Source organism: Ovis canadensis, chromosome 11 (genome assembly GCF_042477335.2).
Source record: "Ovis canadensis isolate MfBH-ARS-UI-01 breed Bighorn chromosome 11, ARS-UI_OviCan_v2, whole genome shotgun sequence".
In the NCBI taxonomy this organism is placed as follows: Eukaryota; Metazoa; Chordata; class Mammalia; order Artiodactyla; family Bovidae; genus Ovis; species Ovis canadensis.
The window spans coordinates 41,357,579-41,382,955 of NC_091255.1; the positions used below are offsets into that span (position 1 = coordinate 41,357,579).

At 50.5% G+C, this 25,377-nt stretch overlaps 1 protein-coding gene across 1 annotated transcript; it reads right to left on the minus strand.

Moving 5' to 3' along the window:
* Positions 1-1,446: 1,446 nt before the first annotated feature.
* On the minus strand, positions 1,447-25,162 carry CDRT4 (CMT1A duplicated region transcript 4). The gene is made up of 4 exons (XM_069542922.1): positions 24,915-25,162; positions 11,075-11,156; positions 5,039-5,113; positions 1,447-3,399 (listed from the first exon to the last, which is right to left on the minus strand). Exons 3-4 carry the CDS (start codon positions 5,076-5,078, stop codon positions 2,948-2,950), a joined length of 492 nt encoding a protein of 163 aa, XP_069399023.1. The 5' UTR covers positions 5,079-5,113; positions 11,075-11,156; positions 24,915-25,162; the 3' UTR covers positions 1,447-2,947.
* Positions 25,163-25,377: the final 215 nt, after the last annotated feature.

The following is a 25,377-nucleotide window of genomic DNA, read 5'->3' on the forward strand; positions in this document are numbered from 1 at the left end:
AATGGCAAGGACCACAGGCTCAGCTGAAGGTAAACGTCAACTGTTTAAACACCAACTGTGAAATCTGCAAACAGACAAAAACCATATCGTGCACAGGAGCCAGAGAATTTGCTCAAAAACAGCTACTCAACGTGTCAGAGGCAGAGGGGTCCTTAGTTACTGAGCAGCACAGAAGGGCTAACAAAAGATACACTCTGGTGTTTCACACACCAGCCAGAGTGGGGAGACGAAACAGCTCCCCTGACAAACAGAACTTTCTAGATGCTGTGGAGATAAAGAGGCGGCGGCTACGGGCTGTGGACTCCCAAGGACTCCACATGTGCTGTGAGTCCAGCACATCCAAAGGAACCTGAGCTCCCCCAGGCCCTCCACTCAGAAGGCGACTGAGGTTGCACTCGGAAGAATCCACATTCCTCTCCAAGCCCCGCCCGCTGGGCCGACTCCAGGCAGCTGGAAGGCTGCTTGCAGGCCCTGGGAGCACCGGGAAGTCTCCCAGCTTCATGAACAAAGCCAGTCCAGTCCCGCAAGCATCTACTGGGCTCTACAGACCCACAGCTTCATGTCCACGCCCAGGGAGGGGACCTGCACGTGGGTGCCTTGTGATATCAAGAAGTCTCTCCTCCACTTTTCATCATTACTTCAGGGCCTCCCAGGATTTTAGCAAGAGTCCTCCAAGAGTTTAGCACAAGTTCAGCTCCAGGGCCCCCACCTCTAGTCAGGCATCTGGGCCTGGAGACAAATTTAAGCAACAGCTGCTTCGATACCTCAGGGTCACCCTCCTTCCTCCAGTGACGGAGGCTTCATCACTGGTCCAGCTACTCCGTCCATCAGCTGCCTCCCCAGGAGGACCCCTTCCAGGCAGCCCCCTTGGTCCTCAAGCCAACATGGCAAGTCCTTGAAGTGGCTGGACCTATGAACCCAGTTTGGCCTTGAACAGACTCCTTCCCTTTCAAAGCAATTAAGAGTTTTTCTTTCTTAAAACAGCCCCAGAAGCCACCGTGTCTGGACTGCAGCCACAGACACAAGCCATTCTCATCACAGTGTAAGGTACTGGTATGCTTAGCTCCTGCTTGTATGTTATAACAGACTGAGAATTAATCTAAGCAATGTTATCTATAAAACAACCATTCATTTAGAGAGTATATATTTGTAAAAACTGTGAAACACCTAGAAATTTAAAAAGCAACAGCCACCAAAAACAAAACAAAACACTATGTAACAACTCTACCTTCAAAGGAATGGAAAGAAATCAGCCCAAACCCCTGCAAACACTGACACAATGAAAATCTATAATCCATCACTTCCCAAGTATACTCTAGCTATAAACTCCCATAAAGGGATAGAGAAAAGAAAAATTTTTGTTAGGAATTCATCATTCGCTTCCAAGTCTGTAAATGTTCCGTGGACCCAAAAAACAGTCATTCAGATTCACTGTAAATCATATTATTTTTGTAAGAATTCATTCTGGCCAAGAGCTGCAGACCCAGGAATGGATCTGGAGCTCCTAACTTGTGCAACTCTCTACACAGCTCACGGCAGCCAGAGTGCAGCCAAGTGTTTCTGCAGGGCTCCTGGGTGGAGAGGGCACATTCTCAGGGCAGCTTCCACATTTTCCAACAACTAACTCATTGCATCTTCTGTGTCTGTGTGAGAAGCTGGGTGAGTATTAACCGTTTCACTAACACAAGCATAGACACTTGGATGAGGCAAAGAAGAGAGATGCGATCAGTGAAGCCACGCTCAGTGCAGGAGCCCCAGAGCCGAGACTGGGTGGTCTGCCTGTCGCATTGGGTCCCCTCTGTGACTAAACACATAGTGTGTCTGCCTCCAGACTGAGGACAGCATCGTTTGCTCTGAGGCCAGCTGGGAATAGCCCAAGCATGGGTGGACCGATTTCAGCTATCTGACAAAGCACAGCTGGGGTCCAGCCGGAGCTGTCTCCCCACCAGCTCTGCTCCACAAGCCTCAGAGAAGCCCAGAGGACAGAATCCCCCATCTCTCAGCAGCGGACACTTGGACCCCCATAGCCACTTTGTAAGCCCCCCCCCAAGGAAGAAACCCCCCAATACAGGTTCAGGAACCAAATGGGACAGCAAGGTGGGATCTCTTGGAACCCACTGGGCAGGGACTCAAGCTTAATTCCCTGGCTCTAAGTCCATCCTTTCACACTCTGCTTCGAGACGCAGGATTTGGGTTGCTGCAAACCACATTTCTATTTCCCTCCCAGTTAGGCTCTGCCTATCAGGAGAGCCAGAGGGAGCGTCAAGACTGGAGGAGGAAGAAGGGACTTGCTCCAGATTTGGTTCCTCCTGGCTTCCTGTCCTCAGCAATACTCATTCACTTGGGCGGTGTCAACTCCTTCCAGAAACATCTGAGCCCCTCTTGGGTTTCCCCAACAACTCTTGGAACCAAGCATGTGCGTCCATGAGCCAAGAGGCGGGGGTGCCACCCCACAGGGCTGTCCTCCGAGCTCAGGACACCAGCGTCTGCTGAGAAGCATTCATTAGCCCACCTCAGGAATCAGAGATCAGCCCACCTGCCCATCACCAAGTGTCTAGCTTAATATATTTGCATCTTCCCTGGGTGCATGCCCCAGGCTGCTTCCTGCAGGTGCCTCTCCATCCACGCCCTCTGAACCCTCTTCCTGCCTTTTCAGTGGCCTGCTCTCTGGTGTGGTTTCTGTCTGCTGCCTGGACCAGAACTGATTTGTCCTCAGCTGGGTCCTAATCATCTACACCAGGAACTGGAGCCTGGCATTCCCAGGCCCACTTAATTGCACTGCCAGAGGGAGCGCACCTGCCCACCCATGGCCCCCATCCCTTGGGGTTGATCTCAGCCAACCTCTGCACCAGCAGGGGCGAGTTTCAACGCAAGGGCCGCCACACAATGTGTGGCAAACGGCACTTAATTGCCATACAAGCTCGGGGGTCAGCTGCGGGGACTCTGGCTAGAGGCAAAACATTTCCGACGGCCGCCCGGCCGTGTAAGGGAGCGTCCTCATGGTGGGCGCCCGGGCAAAGATGATCTTGTTGTAGCTGGTGGTGGGACTCGCCCTGGAGTCTGAGTGCAGGTGGAGGGGCTCTGGGACCCCCGGAGGCCCCATGGCCGACATGGTGAGGGGGCCCCACACAGACAGCATGGTCTCGGACCTCAGGTCCTTGAAGGTGGCAGTGCCGGAGGACTTGGAAGACTTCCTCCTCTTCAGCTGGATGAGGCTGGCTGGCTTGCTCTGCTTGCCCCCCCGCCGACTCTCCTCTACCGTTTGCAGGCACTCCAGCTCTCTGGCCTTGCTCTTCTCTATGAGTCTCTTCACCATCGGGGAGGTGTATGTGACATAGGCCGGCCACGGGTCGTGTTTGTCAAGCAGATTCACTGGGAGCCCAATGTTCTCAGTGAGTTCTACTGGCAAAGAGAAACACAGGCAATTTAGAGGCACTCGCGGCAATGGTTCCATTCTTTAGAGGTCAGAGGAATCAGAGTCTGGATTTCTCCCCATCAGGCATGATAGCCCTTCCACCCCCTGTTTTCAGTGGGAATAAAATGGTGGGCTTGAACTCAAATCTAACAGGCTCACACATCCATAAACTTCTCACTCTAGCTGCTGGTCAGAAGTTTTGGGTGTCTGAGGTGGGGGGAGCTTTACTGGAAAATCTGTAAAGTTGGGAGACAGAATGACACTCCACAAGTATATTAATTAAGGAAAACAATTGTCAAGAGTGGGACCTTGGAGTCCAACAGGCTTGGTTTCAAATCTTTGCATACATCAAATTGTTTAACCTATAAACCTGTGTCATTTCACCAGTAAAAATGGTTACCATAAGGCTATAGGAAGGATGAAATAAAGTAATGTAAGTCAAGGACTTGTAACAGTGTAGCTCAGGGGTTGAAAGCATGGGCTTTGCACTTGGACTATCTGAGTTCAAATTCATTCTCCACCCCCTCTTCTTATCTGTGAATCTCGAGCAAGTCTCTGACCCTCCTTAACTTCAGCTGCTTTGTGTGTAAAGCAGTGATTAGAAAAAGACCAACCCCAAAGAGCTTTCTTGTGGATTAAAGGAAGCAATATATGTAAAGATTTTATTTAGCACAGTACCTGGCACAGAGTAATCAGTGAACAGCAACTATGAACACCTTGGCTGAGTCTCACTGCCTTTTTCATTTAATCCTTGTTACACCTGATAATGGATGTCATCTCCCTTTAAGAGAGGACAAGCCCAAGGCTGTCCATCCTGTTCAGCTAGCACATGGTGGGTTTGAACTCAAGTCTCACAGGCTCACACATACATAAGCTTTTCACTTTAGCTGCTGGCCAGAGGTTTTGGGTATCTGGGGTGGGGGGAGCTTTACTGGAAAATCCACCCATTAGTTTGCCAAGCAGCCCATCCCTCTGTGAATACCAAGTCCTTCCAGGTCAGATCTTCTTTCTTTCCTTTGCAGCTTCACTTGGTCCAGAAGAAAGGCCTCCAAATTTCCCTCCCGCAGCTTCTCCTCCCCTATATCCTCAGGTGTTGCCTACTTGCCCTAATTTTATAGTCCTTTGGTCATTTTGATATGAGCTGGAGAGGCAGGGGACTTAAAAGGTTCAGCCTGAATTCAGTGAAAAGCATTATAACTCAAGAGAAGAGGCAGATTCTAAAGTGATTCCCAGGCTCCCTTGTGGGGAAATGAGAGCTCCTCGGAGATAGGGCCATGAGGAAGAGCATCGTGGAAGGTTCCAGGTCCCAGCAAGGGTGTCACTGTGCCTGGGGGGAGACAGGATGCGTGACGTCACCTCGCTCTAGAAGAAGAGCATCCAAGCTTCCGGGCACAGATGTGACCACCCATCCTTGCCTGCAGACTCAAAACTCCAAGGTCCTGCGGGTTAGGGAATCCACTGTACAGGACAGAGATGAAACTACCCAGAGACCTGCCCCTCTGTCTCTCCAAGCCACCAGATCCTCGCACCAGTGTGACAAGAGCAGCCACCTCAGCGTCTCCCCCGCCCCCACCACGCCCCAACCTCGGCCAACCCCACCCACTGTGAAGACCTGAGCTTTACCTTCTTCCATCTTCATCTTTCTTGCATCGAGCCTCTCCATGTTTACCGAATTCTTCACAGCAAAGGCCTAGATACCTTTGGAGAAAAACATCTGTAAGCCTGGACTCCCACAGAGAGTCCTGGAAGAAAGCGGCGGGCAGCCTCCCTGGGAGCCTGAGCTCAAGGGCCTCTGTCAGCTCAGAGACAAGGAGGAGCCTCTGGGAGCCAGAGAGACAGGCTGAGCCCAGGGCATGCGGGGAGGGCAGGCCAGGTCCAGGCCTCCACCTTCTGACTGCCAGCTTTTGAGGACCCAGTGCGAGGCTGGCTTGGGGGCTACATCAAGACTGGACTAGGGAAAAGGTGAAGAAAGAAACGCCCCCACTTCAAAATCACGTCTTCTTCTCCACCAGAGCCCAAGTGAGCACGTTACTGCCATTGGGCAGAATACGTCTCCCTGGCAGCACCCTTGGCCTGCTATCAGGGGAAGGGGCAGCAGAGATGGGCAGCTGCCTGGAGTCAACCTCAGGCCGGCAGGCAGAGGCTGCAATAAGGCTGCCTTCCTGCCCAACATGACCAATGGTAACTGCAGTCTAGGGACTCTCGAACCTCTCGAGGGTCCATCCGCCTGGAGGGTTGTTAAAACATCCCTGGGCCCAGGTCCAGAGCCACAACTCAAATCTTCAGCAAGGAAGATTGGTGAGCTTTTATTATTAACCACTTAGCGACCTTTTCAGCTCCTCTCTACTTCCAAGTCCCTGAAATGCACATCAGAGAATGGATGACTTTATAGATTCATTCCTTGAGCATTGGGAAGGCCCAGGGAGCATGCCCACTGCCTCCTGTCAACACCCAGGGACTAAGAATCTGAGTGGCTCTGAACAAGCTTGAGGGTGAGTCCAGAGCTGTGTCCAGCAGACCCTGCTTTGAGAACCATGGGTCCAGGGCAGTGCCACTTCATGGGAACCCTAGGGGGTGGGGCTGGGAAAACACACCAGCAGGGTCCGCACCAGGGATGCAGGGTGTGCCGCCAGCTCTGGGGGCCTGAGAACGTGCATGTCAAAGTCACACCCAGGTGCTGCTGCCAGTGTGAGGACCTACTCTTAGTAGCCCTATTAGAGGCTGAATGACAATTCTAAATCTTTCAGCTGCAACATACACAAGGCTTGGCTTGTGCAGGCAGGAAACGCCCCTCAGGTGAGCAATTCCAAGACTCTCTGCCCCTTTTCCCTCCCTACTGAGGAGCCACTGGGGAAGGCAGGGAAGGGAGCTCTCGACAGGGCCACCATCAATTTTACTGCAGTTATAAAGTAAATCATTTCCAAGGTCAGAGCTTTACTATAACATGCCTCACAGCCAAAAAAACAAACAAACAAAAAATAAAACAGAAGCAATACTGCAGAGCAAATTCAATAAAGACTTTTTAAAAATTCCACATCAAAATAAAAATCTTTAAAAAAAATTTTTTTTAAATTAAGGGCTGCGGAGCATTCCCACCACCACCTGCTAATACTGGAATCAGGAAGATTAAAGAACCACTGTCTCAAAGTGGGGGCTAAGGATGGTGCTTTCATGCAGAAAGTTCACACTCTGTCCATGCCACATTCTTATCTCAGGAAACCATCCTGCAAAAGGATTTCGTGGGTTCCAGGCAAGACAGATGAATCAGTGGGTACAAATCCACCCAGAACACTCAGATTGTTTGCCCCACAAACACTGTGAAAATAGTGCTGTATGCACACCCCTGATGGGCAGGACAGTGTCTTAATCCAGTGTTTCCCAAGCTGTGCCCCACAGAATGCAAAAGAAAAAGTGAAAAAAGTGAAAGTGTTAGTCACTCAGTCATGTCCAACTCTTTGCAACCCCAAGGACTGTAGCCTGCCAAGCTCTGTGTCCATGGGATTTCCCAGGCAAGAATAGGGTTTCTCCAGGCAAGAATATTGGAGTGGTTGCCATGCCCTCCTCCAGGGGATCTTCCTGACCCAGGGATCGAACCCACATCTCTATGTCTCCTGCATTGGCAGGTGGGTTCTTTACCACTAGCGCCACCTGGGAAGGGCCAAGCCAAATGGAGGGCCCAGTGCTCCCTGGAAAGTAAACCCTCTTCCTTCCTTCTGCTTGGCCTGTCCCCTGCTCTGCTTCAGCCTGCAGGCATCTTGTCTTGCTTGCATTTCATCTCTCTCTTCTCCCTGAGCCATCCAAGGAGTTTGTCTGACCCCCTCGGCCCCTCACACCCACCCCACCCCCCACAGATGGAGAACCATATTTTTCCCAGCAGGAAGCTGGTGCAGAGTTTCTTTCCACCTCTGCACTTACCCTTCTCAACCTCCGGTCTCCTCCCTGGCCTGCCCGTTTCCTTGTCTGCCTTCTGGTTACTCTGCATTTATTTTGGTCTGAAGAGGAAGCTTCCACTTAGGGCAGAAGTGTCCTGGGAGTCTTATCTCTAAGACATGAACCAGCCTGATGCCGCGTGGTGTTCCCATGCTGCCTTTCATCCTGAGCGGACCCTGGTCTTATAGGCTGAGAACACTCTCTGACGCCCCGCACTTCAGACCTAGGGAAGCACTGGGCCCCCCGACAGACTTACCATGAGCCCACCGCCCACTTACCAAGACTCCCTCCACCTCTTCACACTGCCCCATCCCCCCACCCAACACTAGGCAGCTGACAGGCTCCAGGGGGCACCCAGGAGATCCTGATACGATACTGGGAAGCCCTGAGAATTCCAGAGCTAAAACAGAGGGGACAGGGGTGGGGAGCGGCAAGCTTGCCTCCCCTGCCCCCTCCCTACGAGACAACTTGCTGGTCACCTTCTCAACCTCAAATACACGCCTACTCCAAGAGAGGAGAAACAAGCCCATTATGAGCTCTGCTAAAAAGCCTCCTTGTACACGATGGGCAGCTTTGGTAGCTATCAGCTGGTCCTGATCGAGACCACGCCTCTTTCCAGGGCAGGGGATGAGGGGGGTGGGCACCACCCTGGGGCGGGAGGCAGGAGCCTCATCGAAGTGCCCATCTTCTGACACAGGCCTGGCATCACTGACTTATCACAGCGGCAGGAGGGAGAAGGGGGACACGCTGCTTCTTGAAGACGCTTCGGCACATCCATGTTTTCTAATGATTACACGCGGACTTTGAGGGACACCAGAAGTGGAAGCAGATTTGAAGTGCCCACTGCCACGCACACCAGTTCAAGCACGGGTACAGGTGTTCACCAAATCCATACTGAGCCCCAAACACAGCACTTCTAAGAGGTGTGGGCCCCACCCTCCCCGAGAACCCACAGTGGATTCTCCATGTTCATCTCTTGCTTTCGGGGGGTGGGGGGAAGGGGTCTACTCTTCGCAGTGCCAAGGGTCTACAAAGCACATGTGTCTCCCATGCCCATAACACATCAAACACAACCAGCCTGTGTCATCTGAGTCACCAGAAATAAGAGAAGTTCCTGCAGAGACCAGAAGCAGTCCCCTCAGCCACTCTGCAGATGGGGGGTCCACTGTCACCACGCACCAGGCCTGGAGCTTCGGTTCAAGGAGCACCTGGCTCGTTGAGGAGCCAGATCACAAGCTTCCCAACTCAACCCAGGTCAGGGTGGGAAAGCACGAAACAGGTTCAAGAAGAGAAGATAGATGGTTGTGCTGAGTCCTTGAGGAGTTCAAGTCCCGAGTGAAGTGAGTCTCTACTCGGGCCCACCTTCCTCTCTGGGTGCAGCTCACACGGGCTGCAGGGTTTCTACCTATGAACCATGATGCTGAACTGGCAGAATGAACACTTGGCTGCAGGAAGTAGAACTGAGCCTTGGGTAAAACTACAAATCTAAATTTCATATTTATCTGAGGACTATTCAATGATAAATAGTAAAATTCCCAATTTAAATGTAATATGAAGACTCATTCAACAAACAGCACCCGTGGCTATACTGTCTAGAGATCAAGGTTCAAATTTTTAAATAAAATTTCCAAAATGAGCCAAACAGGCACAATCAGAGGAACACTGTTCAACCTTTTCCTTCCGTGGACGTTTTCGGTGGCCGGGTACACCGACAGGCAAGACGGCTGGGAAAGATGAAAAGACAGGCAGCAGGAATCAGCCCTGCCTTCGTACTCAGGAAATCAGACATGAAAGGCGTGAAGCAGTGTGTGCCCAGGGACCTTCTCTCTGCCTGACAGCTGGCTCAGGAGTAAAGGGACCATGAAAACATGTGGCTTCACAGAGTGTAATCAATCAGAGAGAGGAAGCCCTGCTCCACTGGAACAATGGGAGGACAGACAGGCATCTCCAGGGTGGGCCGCAATCAGTGGGTCCCACCACGCGATTCTACAGTGCTCAAAGCACCAGGAACCCAGGGTTTGCTTTAAAGATGGTGACTTGCTAACAGCTAACATTGATTACCCTTCAAGTCACAGACCTGGAGACCAGAGAGTGAAAGCGGGAAATCAAATTTCATTTCATTCTTAATGAACACTGTGAATTTTCAACCTGGCATATATTACTTACATTTAAAATATCTTTAAGGAAAAAATAATAAATATCAAGCAAATCCTAGAAATAATGCTTTTTCAAAAGTTAATATTTTAGATAATAATGATGAGCAAAATTTTATTTATGTATCCTTATACAATATTAATTTGATTTTTTTCCCTGTTTACCTATATATTTTTCTTAATTAGAAGATTTTTATAAGGCCATGCTTCACCTGATTTTTTTTTTAACTTCACTTTAATCATATTAAAAGAATAAAATATGAGGAGGCTTCCCTCATAGCTCAGTTGGTAAAGAATCTGCCTGCAATGCAGGAGGCCCCGGTTCGATTCCTGGGTTGGGAAGATCTCCTGGAGAAGGAAATGGCAACCCATTCCAGTACTCTTGCCTGGAAAATCCCATGGACGGAGGAGCCTGGTAGGCTACAGTCCATGGGGTCACAAGGAGTAGGACACGACTGAGCGACTTCGCTTAATCATATTAAAATCCCTATCTTGTTTTTTTCTTAAAAAAAGAAATAAGGTGATTGCATTTGAGACTCTGCCTGGAAGCAAACAGCTAATGTGGCCACCTTCTTCAGAGGTCAGTTATCCCAACGTACACGTAACCTATGGGCTTCCCTGGTTGCACAGTGGTAAAGAATCTGCCTGCCAATGCTGGAGAGAGGGGTTCAATCCCTGGGTCAGAAAGATCCCTTGGAGAAGGAACTGGAAGCCCACCCCAGTATTCTTGCCTGGGAAATGCCATGGACAGAGGAGCCTGATGAGTTACACTCCCTAGGGTCTCAAAGAGTCTTATATGACTGAACAACTACACAGCATATTTATATACATATACATATACATATACATATACATATACATATACATATACATATACATACATGCGTGCCAAATCGCTTCAGTCGTGTTCGACTCTTTGCAACCCCATAGACCACCAGGCTCCTCTGTCCACGGGATTCTCCAGACAAGAATACTGGACTGGGTTGCCATGCCCTTCTCCAGGGGAATCTTCCCAACCCAGGAATCGAACTTGCATCTCTTATGTCTACTGCAAAGCGGCGGAGGGAGGGGAGGAGGATATACCACTAGTGCCACCTGGGAAGCCCTGCCCAGAAATGAGCCCAAGACACTGGCTTGAAGCCACCAAGTCCAGGATTCAGGCTTCACTGAAACCCTGTCTCACACAGAAAACCACAGGGCCTGAACAGACTGAACTCCAACCCCGCTTTTCCTCGGAAGCTGCGTCTCCCTTCCTGTCTGGTCCAACATGTGCTCCATCCATACACAGGGATGTCACTGCTACTAGAGGCAGCCCCGGGCGGTCTCCCATCTGCTCTTAGAGGATGGAGTGGTCTTTTCTTCCCTCAGAACGATGATAAATTCAGATGCCCCTTCATCTCTCCTTCCAGGACTGTTTTGACTCTTCTTTTGGGAGGCTGATCAGCACCCCCCAGGGGCCTTATACCTGCTCTCACCTCTTCTCTCAAGTGACTTATCTGTGCCTGGTCTACCAGGGCCCTTTGTCCCATTGTGCGTGACTTGGTATTGGTTTGAGCAAATCCCCAGGTTTGCTCACCTCACTCTGACCGTCTCTGGTTCCTGTTTCTCCAGCGTGCATGCATCTGAAAGTCTCTGGTGTGGCTCTTTTCAAGAGGTTTCTGAAAAACAGAATGAGGAAGGTAAACTGGTAAAATACACTATCATGTAACTACCATGGGTGATCTAGGGGAAATGGACAGCTGAATATGCAGGAAAACTGTTGCCTGCAGTTAAAAGAGAAAATAGCAAAGATCGAGTACCCAAAGATCAAGAAAAGGGTCTTTGAAATTGGAGAGAAATACTGAGTTACTCATTTTTAATGAATTTTTCTAGGCACCGATATACAAACAGTCCACAGCGATCCATTACCACATAGGAAATATGTGCGGGTCACGTGCCAGGAAGTTCTGAGGTTCTGACAAAAGGAGTTTTTGTTGAGTCAGAAATCCAATTCAACAAGGGTTTTAATGTGTCTCTCCTTGGCACAGTGGAAGGGTGCACAGAGTGCTTTTACTCTCCGGGAACGGGCCCTCCACGGTATGTGTTGGGGGGACATCCTCTCCTGACAGAGGCCCAACCTTGCAGACCCACCGTCGTGCAGCCCTGCATGAGAGCCAGCTCTCTCCTCGGCGCTCCCACAGTGCTTCTATCATCTACCTATGTTTTATTTCAACATCTCCGGGAGGCAACATATGAGAATGTGCCTAACAGGACAAAGGTGCATAGGAAGCAGTTGTTTGGAGTAAAGTATACAATTAAGGGGCTTCCCTGGTAGCTCAGTTGAAAAGAATCTGCCTGCAATCCAGGAGACTCCGGTTCGACCCCTGGGTCGGGAAGATTCCCTGAAGAAGGGATAGGCTACCCACTCCAGTATTCGTGGGCTTCCCTGGTGGCTCAGACGGTAAAGAATCTGCCTGCAATGCAGGAGACCTGGGTTCGATCCCTGGGTTGGCAAGTTCCCCTGGAGGAGGGCATGGCAACACACTCCAGTACTCTTTCCTGGAGAATCCCCATGGATAGGAGCCTGTCAGACTACAGGCCATGGGGTTACAAAGAGTCACACACGACTGAGCAACTAAGCACAGCACAGCATGTACAATTAAGAGCATGAGGGCAGGACAGGCCACCTGCTGCCCAGCTGTGTGACCTGCAGCAGGACACTTAAACTTCCTGAGGCTCGATGACCTCGTCTGTAAACTAGGGGCAGTAACAGGATTTCTCTGGCCTTGACAGCTCTGTCGTGAGGCACATTATGTCAAGCAGGTAGGAGCCCAGGTTGGACCGCCCTCACCCTCCTTGGGTGACTGTCATGCAGGACTGTGACATCCAGGAAGAGGCTGGAGCAGGGGGAGATGACAGGATGGGCTACGGGAGGGGGACACACTTCTGTCCCCAAGTCTCACCCAACCCCCACACCAATGCCACTCCTTAGGTCCCAGCAGCCCTGCTTATATCGTCTGCTTGCAGAAAGGACACCCTCTGGAGGTGACCTGAGCCCAGCAGGTCTGAGGCATCCCAGACAATCTGCAGCCACTCAAATCCAAATGTACATATATGCGCACGGCCCTGATCCCCAAGGTGAAGCGGGGGGTCTATGACCTACACACACACATGTACACATGCACACATGCACACACATGCCCCGTGCAACCCCCCGATGTCCCCAGGCATGCCTCTAGGCAACCCTCAGCTTCAACACCCCTGGTCCCAGCTGACCCTGTTTCTCTTCTCCTCAGGCCACTGCAGCTCCAGCCTGCGATGACTTCATGAGCAAACTGGGCCAAAAAGTCTCGCCAGATTCCTGCTGGAAACAATCTGGAGACTTGGGTATGTGAGCAGCTTAAAGGGGACGTGGGCTGGAGGAGAGTTCTGAGACCCAGCTCTGCATCTTAGGTCCAGCCTTCAGCAGGTTACTCGGTCCTTCCAAATTTCATTTTCTCCGTGAGAAACACCCTGTCCCACGGATGTTACTCCAATCCAGTTGATTCAGGGAGAAGGATGTCATGATCAGTAAGTTCTAAACTATCTGCTTTTGTAGAGAAGATCAGGAAGCCTGAACTAATGGCATGAACATACCTCTCTGATGTGTGACTGGGGCGTGTGTGGGTAGCAAGATGATGCCGTAACATGGGCACCCAAAACAAGAACTAGATGAATTCCAGAGAGAGCAGAGGGTGGAGGTGGGACAAGAGGAGTGAGTGGAGGGCAAGTGTAACCAGTTCAGGAGCTCAGAATCACCAGCCCCCAGGTGGTCTTCAGAACACTGTGTCTTACTCTCTGGTGACCGTAAAACTCGTTTATCTCTGCCACTCACAGCCACAGGCTTATCAGAACCACTGGGGTGCCAGGGCCCACAGGCTGAACAGACTGAACAGAACTGGGCCCAGAAGCCTTGGCAGGCTGCCTCCCACAAGGCCCCCAAATATCCTCTGCCCAGAACTCACATCCTCTGAAACCACCCCCCACACACACATCTAATGTCTCCTTTCTAACAGATAGAATGTGATCAAAGTGATGGGACATTACATGGCGATTGGATTACACAGAAACCTTGGCTTCCTTCTCAAACTCACTCTCTGTCTCTGTCTGTGTCTGTCTCTCTTTGTCTCTGTACATCAGAGGGAAACCCTATTGTAAGCCACCCTAGGGAAAAGCTAATGGCCAGGGACATTTCTAGCCAGCAAGAAACTGAGGCCCTGAGTTTCACAACCTGTGAGGAACTTGATCTTGCCAATAACCATGCGAGTGAGCTTGGGCAGGGACCCTCCCCAGTTAGCCTCTCAGGTGGGACCACAGCCCCAGCCAAAACCACAACTGTCCCCCACAGAGAGGCCTGGAGACAGAGGCACAGTTAAGTCCTACTCAGATTCTCAACCCATGGAGACTGGGAGGTACATGTGTGTTTTAAGAAACTAAATCTGGGGTTATTTGTTACACAGCCAGAGGTAACTGATACAAGGCCCATATCAGATTTCCCAAGGAAGGATCCTACTCCTGATACAGAACAGAGATGTGGACTCTGCCAGCCATGGGGGTAATTCCCGTACACGGTTCCTCCTTCTACTCTGCTCCCATCTCTGGGGAACAATGCAACTCCTGCTACAAGGGAGCATGTGTACATAAATAATTCATGGCTATCAAACACCACAGAAATGAGGCCATGGTCTAACAAAGCCAGTTTGGACAAGGCCATCTTGATGCTGTGGACACACTGCTGTGGCTGGAGGGGTCAAGGCAGAGAGGGGACAGGGAGGGGTGGGAAGGGGTGGAGGTGGGGCTCAGAGATGATGCCAGGGTGCTCTCTTCACATGTTCCTTGAGAGGTTCAGAAAGCTGTAGCTTTAGTGGTTTAAGACCAAGTAAAAATGACTTTGGCATCAAAATGGCTTTGTGAAAGCAGCCAGATTATAAAGTCAAGTTCTATCATGCAATTATTTTACCCATCCACCCCCTCTACTACATAAATGCTGTTTGGGCTCTGGATCTGGGTGGCTGGCCAGCCACCTTTCTCTCCTACTGTGTGTGCATGAGCACATGTGTGCACTCATGCACGCGCATACACACACAAACCATGAAAGGGATTCAGGAGTAGGTTTTCAGAGTCTGAGAGCACAGGATAAGAAAACTGGGGGTTTCAAGGCCACCATCTACCCCCTGCCTGATGTGGATCTAGGCTGTTCCTATCCAAAAGGCTGAAGGGCACCTGCCCCCAAGGCTGAGGCTTCACCCAGGACCCTGCAGAGAGCAAATCATCCCCGAGAAAAAACCAGGAACCAGGTTATTGTGTTCAAAGGGAAGGGTGCCTTTATCTTTGAATTGATCCCACTGGTTTCCCAAAGGTCTCTATATCATTAATAAAGAGAAGAGGGTCTCTGTGGCCCCGTTGTGTGATCATCCTGCTAAAGGACATCCTGTTAAAGGACAGTAACAGTCACAGATCATCACAGGCACCGACCAGCATGGTTCTGAGACCCAACCAGCTATGTTGGGGTCTTTCTGACCCAACAGTCTAGCCCTCATGTCACTAGATTTCTGTGAAGATAGGGTTGTTTTTTTTCCTCTCTCTCTCTCCAGCTCTGACCTCCTCCCCACACAGCAGCCCAGGACCCAGGATGCACGCCAGCTTCCCAGCACCCCACCAAATGAGTTCCATGTGAGCCCAGCTTCTGAGTTTATTGCAAATAAGAAAGCACAGCAAGCCCTGACCTTCAGCACTCTGCCCACTTTCTGCCCGGTTCCAGAAGAGAAAGCACACTTTGCCCTCTAGGGTGGGAAATGTGAAAGGCAGGGTGCAGAGCCAGGGCGAGCCCCCCCCCCGCCCCCCCTTCCCCACCACCACCAAACAGCCAGCAGTCTTTCCATCCACCCATGGAAATTCTAGACGCACGAGGTACAGGAACCGACCCTGCGTTCCCACCCTTGCCAACTGCCGTAAACCTGTTTCTCTCCCGTTGGAGTTACGACGTGGAGCCAGAAATCTGGAAGAATTTAACGCCCAGTCGGTTCAGACAGAGGAAAACATTGTTCGGAATAAACACTGGGATCCCTCCCTCAGCATCCAGGAATGTGGAACCGGCGGGGTGGAGATCAGCAGCTTCTCAGCGCGGCCCTCCTGGGCCACGGCGGGAGGGCCGGCCGGGGCTGCGGTCCAGCCCAGAGCCCAGGCCTGGGGCTTCCCCCTTCCCTCCCTCGATCCTGGCCTTGGCTCCAGAAACCCTGTTTCTGGGCAGGACCCAGCCCACCTGTAGAGGCCGCGCCTCCCTGTCCTTGGGAGGGGCCAGAAGAGGCAAAGGGACCCAGAGGGGCTCATAGGCTCTGTCTGGGACTTTCCACTTCCTTCGACTGCACCGCCCATGAAAGAGTGGCTTCTCCTGGAGGAAGAAAGGAGGCTCTGTGTATGCAGCAGGGACGCAGCGCCGGCAACCAGGAGCCACAAGTGCCAGGCTCGCTGTGACCGCCAGCATCTACCTGGCTTTGAAGGAGCCATGGGCCCGGCCCCACCCCGTGTTCTCTGGCTCTGGGGTGGGGAGACGAGGGGCTGACTTTTCCTGGGGCGACGTGGGGGTCCCAGGAAGATGTCTTTGGGTCACAGCATCCCTCTGCCTAAAGTGCCCCTGCCAACAGGTAGGCTTGACTGGAACTGTTGACAGTTTCTGACAGTCACAGTTCAGGAGGAACCCTGCAAGTCAGGAAGGCTTCAAGATGATGCAGACAGAACCTGAGGACAGCTGTTTTGCCCCAGGACCTCCAGCGGGGCTACCAGGCAGTTTAGGGGCAGCAACAGAGCTGCACGGCCACCCTGTGGGCCCTGACCCTCACCACGGCTCTCACCCCATCCTCAGCCCCAAAGGATGCACAGAGGGCGTATTTCAGTGGACTTATTGATGCCTCCCACTGGGCTTCCCAGGTGGCACTAGTGGTAAAGAAACCGCCTGCCAATTCAGAAGACGTAAGAGACTCAGGTTCGATCCCTGGGTCTGGAAGATCCCTTGGAGGAGGCCATGGCAACCAGTATTCTTTCCTAGGAAATCCCACGGACAGAGGAGCATGGCATACAATCCATAAGGTCACCAAGACATACACACATTGATGACTCCCACTGGCACTTCCCTGCTCTCAGGGAGCGTATGACCAGAGGTCACCAAGGTGGTCGGGGGACCAGCCTCAGCATCACCTGGCTGCTTGTTGGCAATGCTTTTCCTCTGGTCCGCCCGGGCCTGCTGCATCGGAAACTCTGGCATGGGGCCGGGACCTGAGTTCAGCAAGCCTGCAAGGTGATGCTGGTTCACAGGAGAGCTGTCCTCTGCCATCTCCCCACCAGATAGCAGAGAAAGGTTGAGAGGTTCGTGTTGGCTTCCAGGAAGTCACAGAAATGGTGTGTGAATGTCGCCTGGACTAAGAACTGCTGTGCCAAACTCTGGAGTCAGTGGAAATTTTTGACTCCAGCTTCAGAAACACTTTTTCCACCTCAGTGTGGTCACCCTTGACGGGTGGTTTCTAAAACTTTACTCTGAAGCCAAGGGGCAGGCAAGAAAACGACGAGATTTCTTGGCTCTTGCAGCAGCTGCCGGCCCTGGGCGCATCACAGCTCTGCTTGGAGGCCCTGCTATTGCCAGGGCTCCCTCCTCATCCAGTGCTTCAAAGCGCAACGAGGAGAGGATACAGCCAGACTCTCTGACTGAGCGGATTTGTAAAGAAAAGTACTGACAGAGGAAGTAAATCTCATTTGTCCCTTTGGCAAATGATGCTGAATATTCATTGCAAGGATGATGCTGAAGCCAAAGCTCTAATACTTTGACCACCTGATGCAAAGAGCCCATTCATTGGAAAAGACCCTGATGCTGGAAAAGATTGAAGGCAGAATGGGGAAAGGGGTGACAGAGAATGAGATGGTTGGATGGCATCATCAACTCAATGGACATGAGTTTGAGCAAACTCTGGGAGATGGTAAAGGACAAGGAAGCCTGGCATGCTGCAGTTCATGGGGTCGCAAAGAGTCAGACACAGCTGAGCAACTGACCAACTGCACGTCACCAAACTCCATCTGTTCCATTTGGCTGTTCCTGAACTGTATCCTCCACAATAACCTGGTGAACATTTCCTGTAAAGTAACAGTAAAGCATTTCCTGAGTTCTGTGAGTTATTCTAGCAAATGAGCAAATCTGAGGAAGGGGTGATGGGAACCCCCAAATTTATAGCCAGTGAGAAGTAGAGGAGGCCCTTGGGACTTGAACTGAAATGGGGGCAGCCTTGTGAGACTGAGCCCTCTGTCTGATGCTCTCCGGGTAGACAGAAGCTGAATTGAATTCACGTGTAGGCACCCAGCTGGTGGTGGAGGAGGGGAGAATCAGCTGGTGTCAGAAGCTACACATTTGGTGTCAGAAAAAAGATGTCACAGACACGGACGTGTGAAGGCCACAGAGGCATCAAGAAACTCAAGGACCAAATGAATCCGTTGACATTGACACTAAGAGCGTGTATGAGGGTGATTCCATAAAATGATGGGGGTAAAAGCCAGAGCTGGGAGAGCTACAGAGGTCACGGGGAAGGCGGATGTGGGGACAGGGATGGAAATAATGTAAATGGAGACCCGGGAGGACCAGCACTGCCACCAGAGGGACACACTTCACGCCATTCATTCCTTACCACTGTTCACCTGTGACATGGTGTCCCCATTCTGTAAAGGGAGTAATGAGCCTCAGAAACACCAAGCAACTGTCTCAAAGCCCTGCAGTTGGCAAATGCTGAGGTTAGAATTCAAAAGCAAGTCAATTTGATTCTAAAACCTGCTTGTAACTAGCAGACAGTTGCCCCTTGGAGCTATGGGTGCTAAACCCACATATATGGGACCAACTGTAAGGGATTTGAGCATCCGTGGACTTAGATACCCTCAAAGGGTCTAGGAACAATCCCCCAAGGACACAGAGGGAAGACTCTGACTATATCTGTAGATACACAAGTGAATCTACAAATAAACTATCAGCATTGTCGAGTTTAGCAAGCTTGTTGGAGGGAAAGACAACATACTCCTTCTAAATACCAGCCAGAAACAAATGTCTGCAATGTTACTGTTTACAATTACTTCAAAAATGCCAAATAAATCCAACAAAAGATGTGCAAGTCCTCTCTGCAGAAAATTATACATTATTTAAAAAACATGTTTCAGTTCAGTTCAGTCGCATCCGACTCTTTGTGACCCCATGGACCACAGCACGCCAGGCCTCCCTGTCCATCACCAGCTCCCAAAGTTTACCCAAACCCATGTCCATCGAGTCAGTGATGCCATCCAACCATCTCATCCTCTGTCGTCCCCTTCTCCTCCTGCCCTCAATCTTTCCCACCATCAGGGTCTTTTCCAGTGAGTCATCTCTTCACATCAGGTGGCCAAAGTATTGGAGTTTCAGCTTCAACATCAGTCCTTCCAATCAACACCCAGGACTGATCTCCTTTAGGATGGACTAGTTGGATCTCCTTGCAGTCCAAGGGACTCTCGAGAGTCTTCTCCAACACCATAGTTTAAAAGCATCAGTTCTTCGGGGCTCAGCTTTCTTTATAGTCCAACTCTCTCATCCATACATGACTACTGGATAAACCATAGCCTTGACCAGACAGACCTTTGTTGGCAAAGTAATGTCTCTGCTTTTTAATATGCTGTCTAGGCTGGTCATAACTTTCCTTCCAAGGAGTAAGTATCTTTTAATTTCATGGCTGCAATCACCATCTGCAGTGATTTTGGAGCCCCCAAAAATAAAGTCAGCCACTGTTTCCACTGTTTCCCCATCTATTTGCCAGGAAGTGATGGAACCAGATGCCATGATCTTAGTTTTCTGAATGTTGAACTTTAAGCCAACTTTTTCACTCTCCTTTTCTCTTTCATCAAGAGGCTCTTTAGTTCTTCTTTACCTTCTGCCATAATGGTGGTGTCATCTGCATATCTGAGGTTATTGATATTTCTCCTGGCAATTTTGATTTCAGGTTTTGCTTCATCCAGCCCAGCATTTTTCATGATGTACTCTGAATATAAGTTAAATAACCAGGGTGACAATATACAGCCTTGACATATTCCTTTTCCTATTTGGAACCAGTCTGTTGTTCCATGTCCAATTCTAACTGTTGCTTCCTGACCTGCATACATATTTCTCAAGAGGCAGGTCAGGTGGTCTGGTATTCCCATCTCTTTCAGAACATTCCACAGTTTATTGTGATCCACACAGTCAAAGGCTTTGGCATAGTCAATAAAGCAAAAACAGATGTTTTTCTGGAATTCTCTTGCTTTTTCAATGATCCAGCAGATGTTGGCAATTTGAGGTCTGGTTCCTCTGCCTTTTCTAAAACCAGCTTGAACATCTGGAAGTTCATGGTTCAAGTACTATTAAAGCCTGGCTTGGAGAATTTTGAGCATTGCTTTGCTAGTGTGTGAGATGAATGCAATTGTGCAGTAGTTTGAGCATTCTTTGGCATTGCCTTTCTTTGGGATAGGAATGAAAACTGACCTTTTCCGGTCCTGTGGCCACTGCTGAGTTTTCCAAATTTGCTGACATATTGAGTGCAGCACTTTCACAGCATCATCTTTTAGGACTTGAAATAGATCAACTGGAATTCCATCACTTCCACTAGCTTTGTTTGTAGCGATGCTTCCTAAGGCCCACTTGACTTCACATTCCAGGATGTCTGGCTCTGGGTGGGTGATCACACCATTGTGATTATCTGGGTCATGAAGATCTTTGTTGTATAATTCTTCTGTGTATTCTTGCCACCTTGTCTTAATATCTTCTGCTTCTGTTAGCTCCATACCATTTCTGTGCTTTATTGAGCCCATCTTTGCATGAAATGTTCCCTTGGTATCTCTAATTTTCTTAAAGAGATCTGTAGTCTTTCCCATTCTATTGTTTTCCTCTATTTCTTTACATTGATCACTGAGGAAGGCTTTCTTATCTCTTCTTGCTATTCTTTGGAACTCTGCTTCAAATGGGTGTACCTTTCCTTTTCTCCTTTGCTTTTCACTCCTCTTCTTTTCACAGCTATTTGTAAGGCCTCCTCAGACAGCCATTTTGCTTTTTTGCATTGCTTTTTCTTGGGGATGGTTTTGATTTCTGTCTCCTGTACAATGTCACAAACCTCTGCCCATAGTTCATCAGGCACTCTATCAGATCTAATCCCTTAAATCTATTTCTCACTTCGCTGTATAATCATAAGGGATTTGATTTAGGTTATACCTGTATGGTCTAGTGGTTTTCCATACTTTCTTCAATTTAAGTCTGAATTTGGAAATAAGGAGTTCATGATCTGAGCCATAGACAGCTTCAGTTTTGTTTTTGCTGACTGTATAGAGCTTCTCCATCTTTGGCTGCAAAGAATATAATCAATCTGATTTCAGTATTGGTCATCTGGTGATGTCCATGTGTAGAGTCTTCTCTTGTGTTGTCGGAAGAGGGTGTTTGCTATAACCAGTGTGTTCTCTTGGCAAAACTCTATTAGCCTTTGCCCTACTTCATTCTTTACTCCAAGGCAAAATTTGCCGGTTACTCCAGGTGTTTCTTAACTTCCTACTTTTGCATCCCAGGCCCCTATAATGAAAAGGACATCTTTTTGGGGTGTTAGTTTAGAAGTCTGAATAAATGGAAAGAAATGCCATGTTCACTGTAAAAATATCAGTTCTCCTACATTGGGCTGTAGATTCAATGTCATCTCAACCAAGTTGAAAGTGTCTATAGAAACTCACAAGCTGATTGTAAAGTGTATTAATGTAAAGGGGCTTCCCAGGTGGTGGTAGTGGTAAAGAACCCACCTGTAAATGCAGGAGCCTCAAGAGATGTAGGTTCAGTCTCTTGATCGGGAAGATCCTGTGGAGGAAGGCATGGCAACCCACTCCAGTATTTTTGTCTGGAGAATCCCATGGACAGAGGAGCCTGGCAGGTTGCAGTCTATGGGGTCACAAAGAGTCCACGACTGAAGCGACTCAGCAGACCACATATTAAGGTAAAATGTTTTAAGGATGTAAGGATGGCAGGGGCCAGAAAAGGGAGCAGAGTGTGTGGGCAGGAATGGACCAAACCTTGGAAGTGAAAAGAGAGATGAGAGACTGTGGAGAAGAGTCAGGGGGACCCTTACATCCCCCACTGTCAGCACAGCTGTAGGGCCACCAGTTGGAGGTGCATCTAGATATGGAGAGGGGATTCTCTTTAGCATCAGAGAGGAGACTTGGTTTGAAGAAGTTGGGAAGAAGAAAAAAAGGATCAGATGTGGTGGAAAAACCAGTGTGCTACAGAGTCAGGGAGGCTCAGGGTCTCCATGAGCAAGAGTGAAATGCTGGTTCCAGGGTGGCAGGAGAACAGTACAGGCTGGAGACATCCTGCAGGTGGCCCCTCCAAGAAGCCCTGGCTGACAGCCTATGACTGTGATTAGCTAATTGGCTTCTGTCTCTCTGCAACCAAAAGTCAAGAGTCTAAAAACCAGAACAAAGTCATTCTCTGGCATGTTCCTAAAAACTTTAAGAATTACAATGGTGAAATAACTATTTGTTAGAAATAAACAATGAAAAGTGAAAATCAGAATGGGCCAAGTATTTCCCAGGCTGCTGGCCTGACCTGCAGCATATTCCTGATGCCTAACCTAGACCAGACACTCACTTGCTGTTGTTCAGTCGCTCAGTCAAGTCTGACTCTTTGTGACCCCATGGACTGCAGCATGTCAGGATTCCCTGTCCTTCAGAATCTCCCAGAGCTTGCTCAAATTCATCACTGAGTCAGTGATGCCAACCAACCATCTCATCCTCTGTTGCCCCCTTCTCCTCTTACCCTCAATCTTTCCTAGCATCAGGGTCATTTCCAATGAGTTGGCTTTTCACATCAGGTGGCCAAAGTATTGGAGCTTCAGCTTCAGCATCAGCCCTTCCAAAGGCTATTCAGGGTTGATTTCCTTTAGGATGGACTTGTTTGATCTCCTTGCAGTCCAAGGGACTCTCAAGAGTCTTCTCGTGAGCATCCCTCACAGCAACTTGGCAAACCTTTCCTTCCTTTCTGTTGATTTCTGGGCGTTTTCCCTGCAGCACCAGCCTCCATGAGCTGTGGAAACAGCTTCCCATCTTCTCTCTGCAGCGGACTGCCCACCACGCAGTTTACCGGGTGCCATCAGATCTGACACTGACCCATCCAACTGGAAACGCCCGGTCATCAGCCCCCTCCTCAGAGCCTGACTTCCCACACACCTGTCTGTCCCATCCCCAGAGACCTGGTAGCCTGAGGAAAACGGGAACTGGGGGGGGAGAAGATCCTGAGGTCCTGAGGAAGAAGCCGGGGCCGGGAGTTGGTGGGAAAGCCAGAACTGGCACATGGCCTGGTTGAGGTCTGGACAGTGAAGGGCCGTGTCAGGAGTGGGCAAAGTGACAGGAGGTCAAGCAGGCAACGGAGTCAGAGTTCCCAGAGGGGCTACACTCACCCAGAGCGCGAACACTGGGGTCAGAGGGCGCTGGGTTTCTGTCCTAGTTCTATTGTTTGCCAACTGTGTGACTTTGGGCAAATTACCAACCTCGCTTGGCCTCATTTTTCTCCAATGAAGAGAGGGTGGGGCGGGGGTGGGGCAGGGATGAGGGTAAGGGTGGCAGAGGAGTGAAGACCCATGGGCCAGGCAAGCCCTCAGGCGCGGGAGGCTGATACGTCTTTGTCCCAGGAGATGCTGAGCCTGTTAAAGGCAGAGACCAGCTCCCAGCCTGGGCATGGTGTTTGGCATCTTCTCTCTGCGCCCTTTGCTGGTCACCGCTCACTGGGGACATCGACAGCATGGATGCTGGGGGTGTAAGCAATCTGGGGCATGGCGACTGGCCCGAGACAGACCGCAGCAGTGCTGACGTCCACTGTCCACGCTCGGCCCCTTTCACCCGCCCCACCCACTGGCCTCACTCCTCGCCCCAATCACCAGCATTTTCCAAATGTCCCTCCCTCTCTGCTTCAAACATTCCCAAGTCTCCCCTCCCCTAGAAAATTCTTCCCTTGACCCCAAGCTTCCCTGACTTCTATTTTCCTCCTTTTTCTGCCAAAACTCCCCAGGGAGTGGCCTGTACCAGCTGCTATTCCTTCCTCACTCCCCCAGGCCCAGCTGCCTGGCGCCCATCCACCAAGCCCCGCAGCCCCACGGAGAGCCTGACGGGGAAGGACAGGGGGCACAGCCACGGAGGGGCTCGAAAGTGCAGGGGTTGGGCCCATGTGTGCACACACACACACACACACACACAGATGCACACAAAAACACAAGCGCAGACACAGATGCACATAGGAACACAGATATACACAGACGCACATGAACATGTACACACAGGCACACACAGGAGTACAGACATGCACACACAGACATATACAGACACAGACAAATGCACACACAGACACAAACACACACAGACATGGACGTGTGCATGCTCAGCCGTGTCCATGGGCGACTGGAGTCCACCAGACACACACAAGCACATAGAGGCAACAGAAATCCACACACAAATACAAATATATGTGTATGCTCAGTCATGTCTGATTCTTTCCACCCCATGGACTATAGTCTACCAGGCTCCTCTGTCCGTGGAATTCTCCAGGCAAGAATACTGGAGCGGGTTGCCATTTCCTCTTCCAGGGAATTTTCCCAACCCAGAGATCAAACTCACATCTCCTGAGTCTCCTGTATTGGCAGATGGAGTCTTTACCACTGATCCACCTGGAAAGCCCCCAACACACACACAAGCACATATATACACATGCCCACACAGACACAAGGACACACACACAATAACCCATTCCAATACAGCAACCAAGGGCCCCCGCTCTGACTAGGGGAGGAGGAGGGATCCCAGGCTCCAGACCCCTCATGGCAGCACCAGGAGGGCAAAGAGAAGACACCGGAATGGCTGCCCTACATTCCAACCCAGGCCGTGTGGGCCTGACCATTCATTACTGGGGAGGAAGGGTCCCTGTACTCTACACAGGTCCCAGCTGGGAGCGCTCAGAAGACACCCCGAAGTAACTCAGCCAAAAAGGAAGGAGGGAAGTGCTGGTTGGAGGCCTGAAGGAAGACTGTGACCTTGGGACGCAGCGGGTGAAGCGGACAGGACTGGCTCCCTGACCCCAGGCTGGCCAGTGACCCTCTCCCGGACACGGGGCAGTCTGAACTGAACCCAGGACTCTGGCCCCCTCATCCTTGCCCCTCCACTCCCTTCCTGCTTCTCCCACAGCAGCTCCTCACACCTCGAGCACATGCAAATCCGCAGCTGCTGGCACAGACAAGGTGGCCTCTGGGGGCCTGGGTTTGAGCCCAGCCCCCCTGCCTCTTCCCCTCCCCCTTCCACACTGTGTCCACGCTGATCAGAATGCTTACGGACTGCTGTGTTTACGTACTCACTCTTTTTCCTCCTGTTCTTTGTTATTCAATAAGCAACTGGAATATTCATCATCACTTTTTCTAGAACCTGCTGTCTGTGTGGCTGTCACGACCTTCTCCCCTCCGGGTTCCTATAGGTCCTTAACCGTCAAGGCCTCCCCCAATCCGGGTGTAGCATGTCCTGGGTGCTGAGCTCCTGGTAGGTGGGGAGGAAATCCTATAGAAGCCTCGTCCCCCACCCCTAGGGAGGAAGCAGGTGTATTTCGTGTGTTTGTTTTGGTTTCTTTGCTGTTCAAATAGACTTGTTGCCCTGGCTGCCTTGAGGAGTCACCTGACCAGTTTAAAAGACAGGCCTAAGTTCCTGCAAAGTTAATCCAGACCTCAGTAGAGTTAGAGTCCAGGGGTGGACGGCAGGGGAGGAGGAAGACCAAGGCTCCGATGCCCAGCAGAAGGCCTCCTGCTGCTGTGACAGGCTGGCCTTGCT

Excerpts from the sequence above, each read along its gene's own strand:
- CDRT4 (XM_069542922.1), bottom strand. The coding sequence starts at position 5,078 with ATGGAGAGGCTCGATGCAAGAAAGATGAAGATGGAAGAAG. Across the intron at positions 3,400-5,038 it reads AAAGATGAAGATGGAAGAAG|AACTCACTGAGAACATTGGG; the intron begins GTAAAGCTCAGG and ends CTTTGCCAGTAG.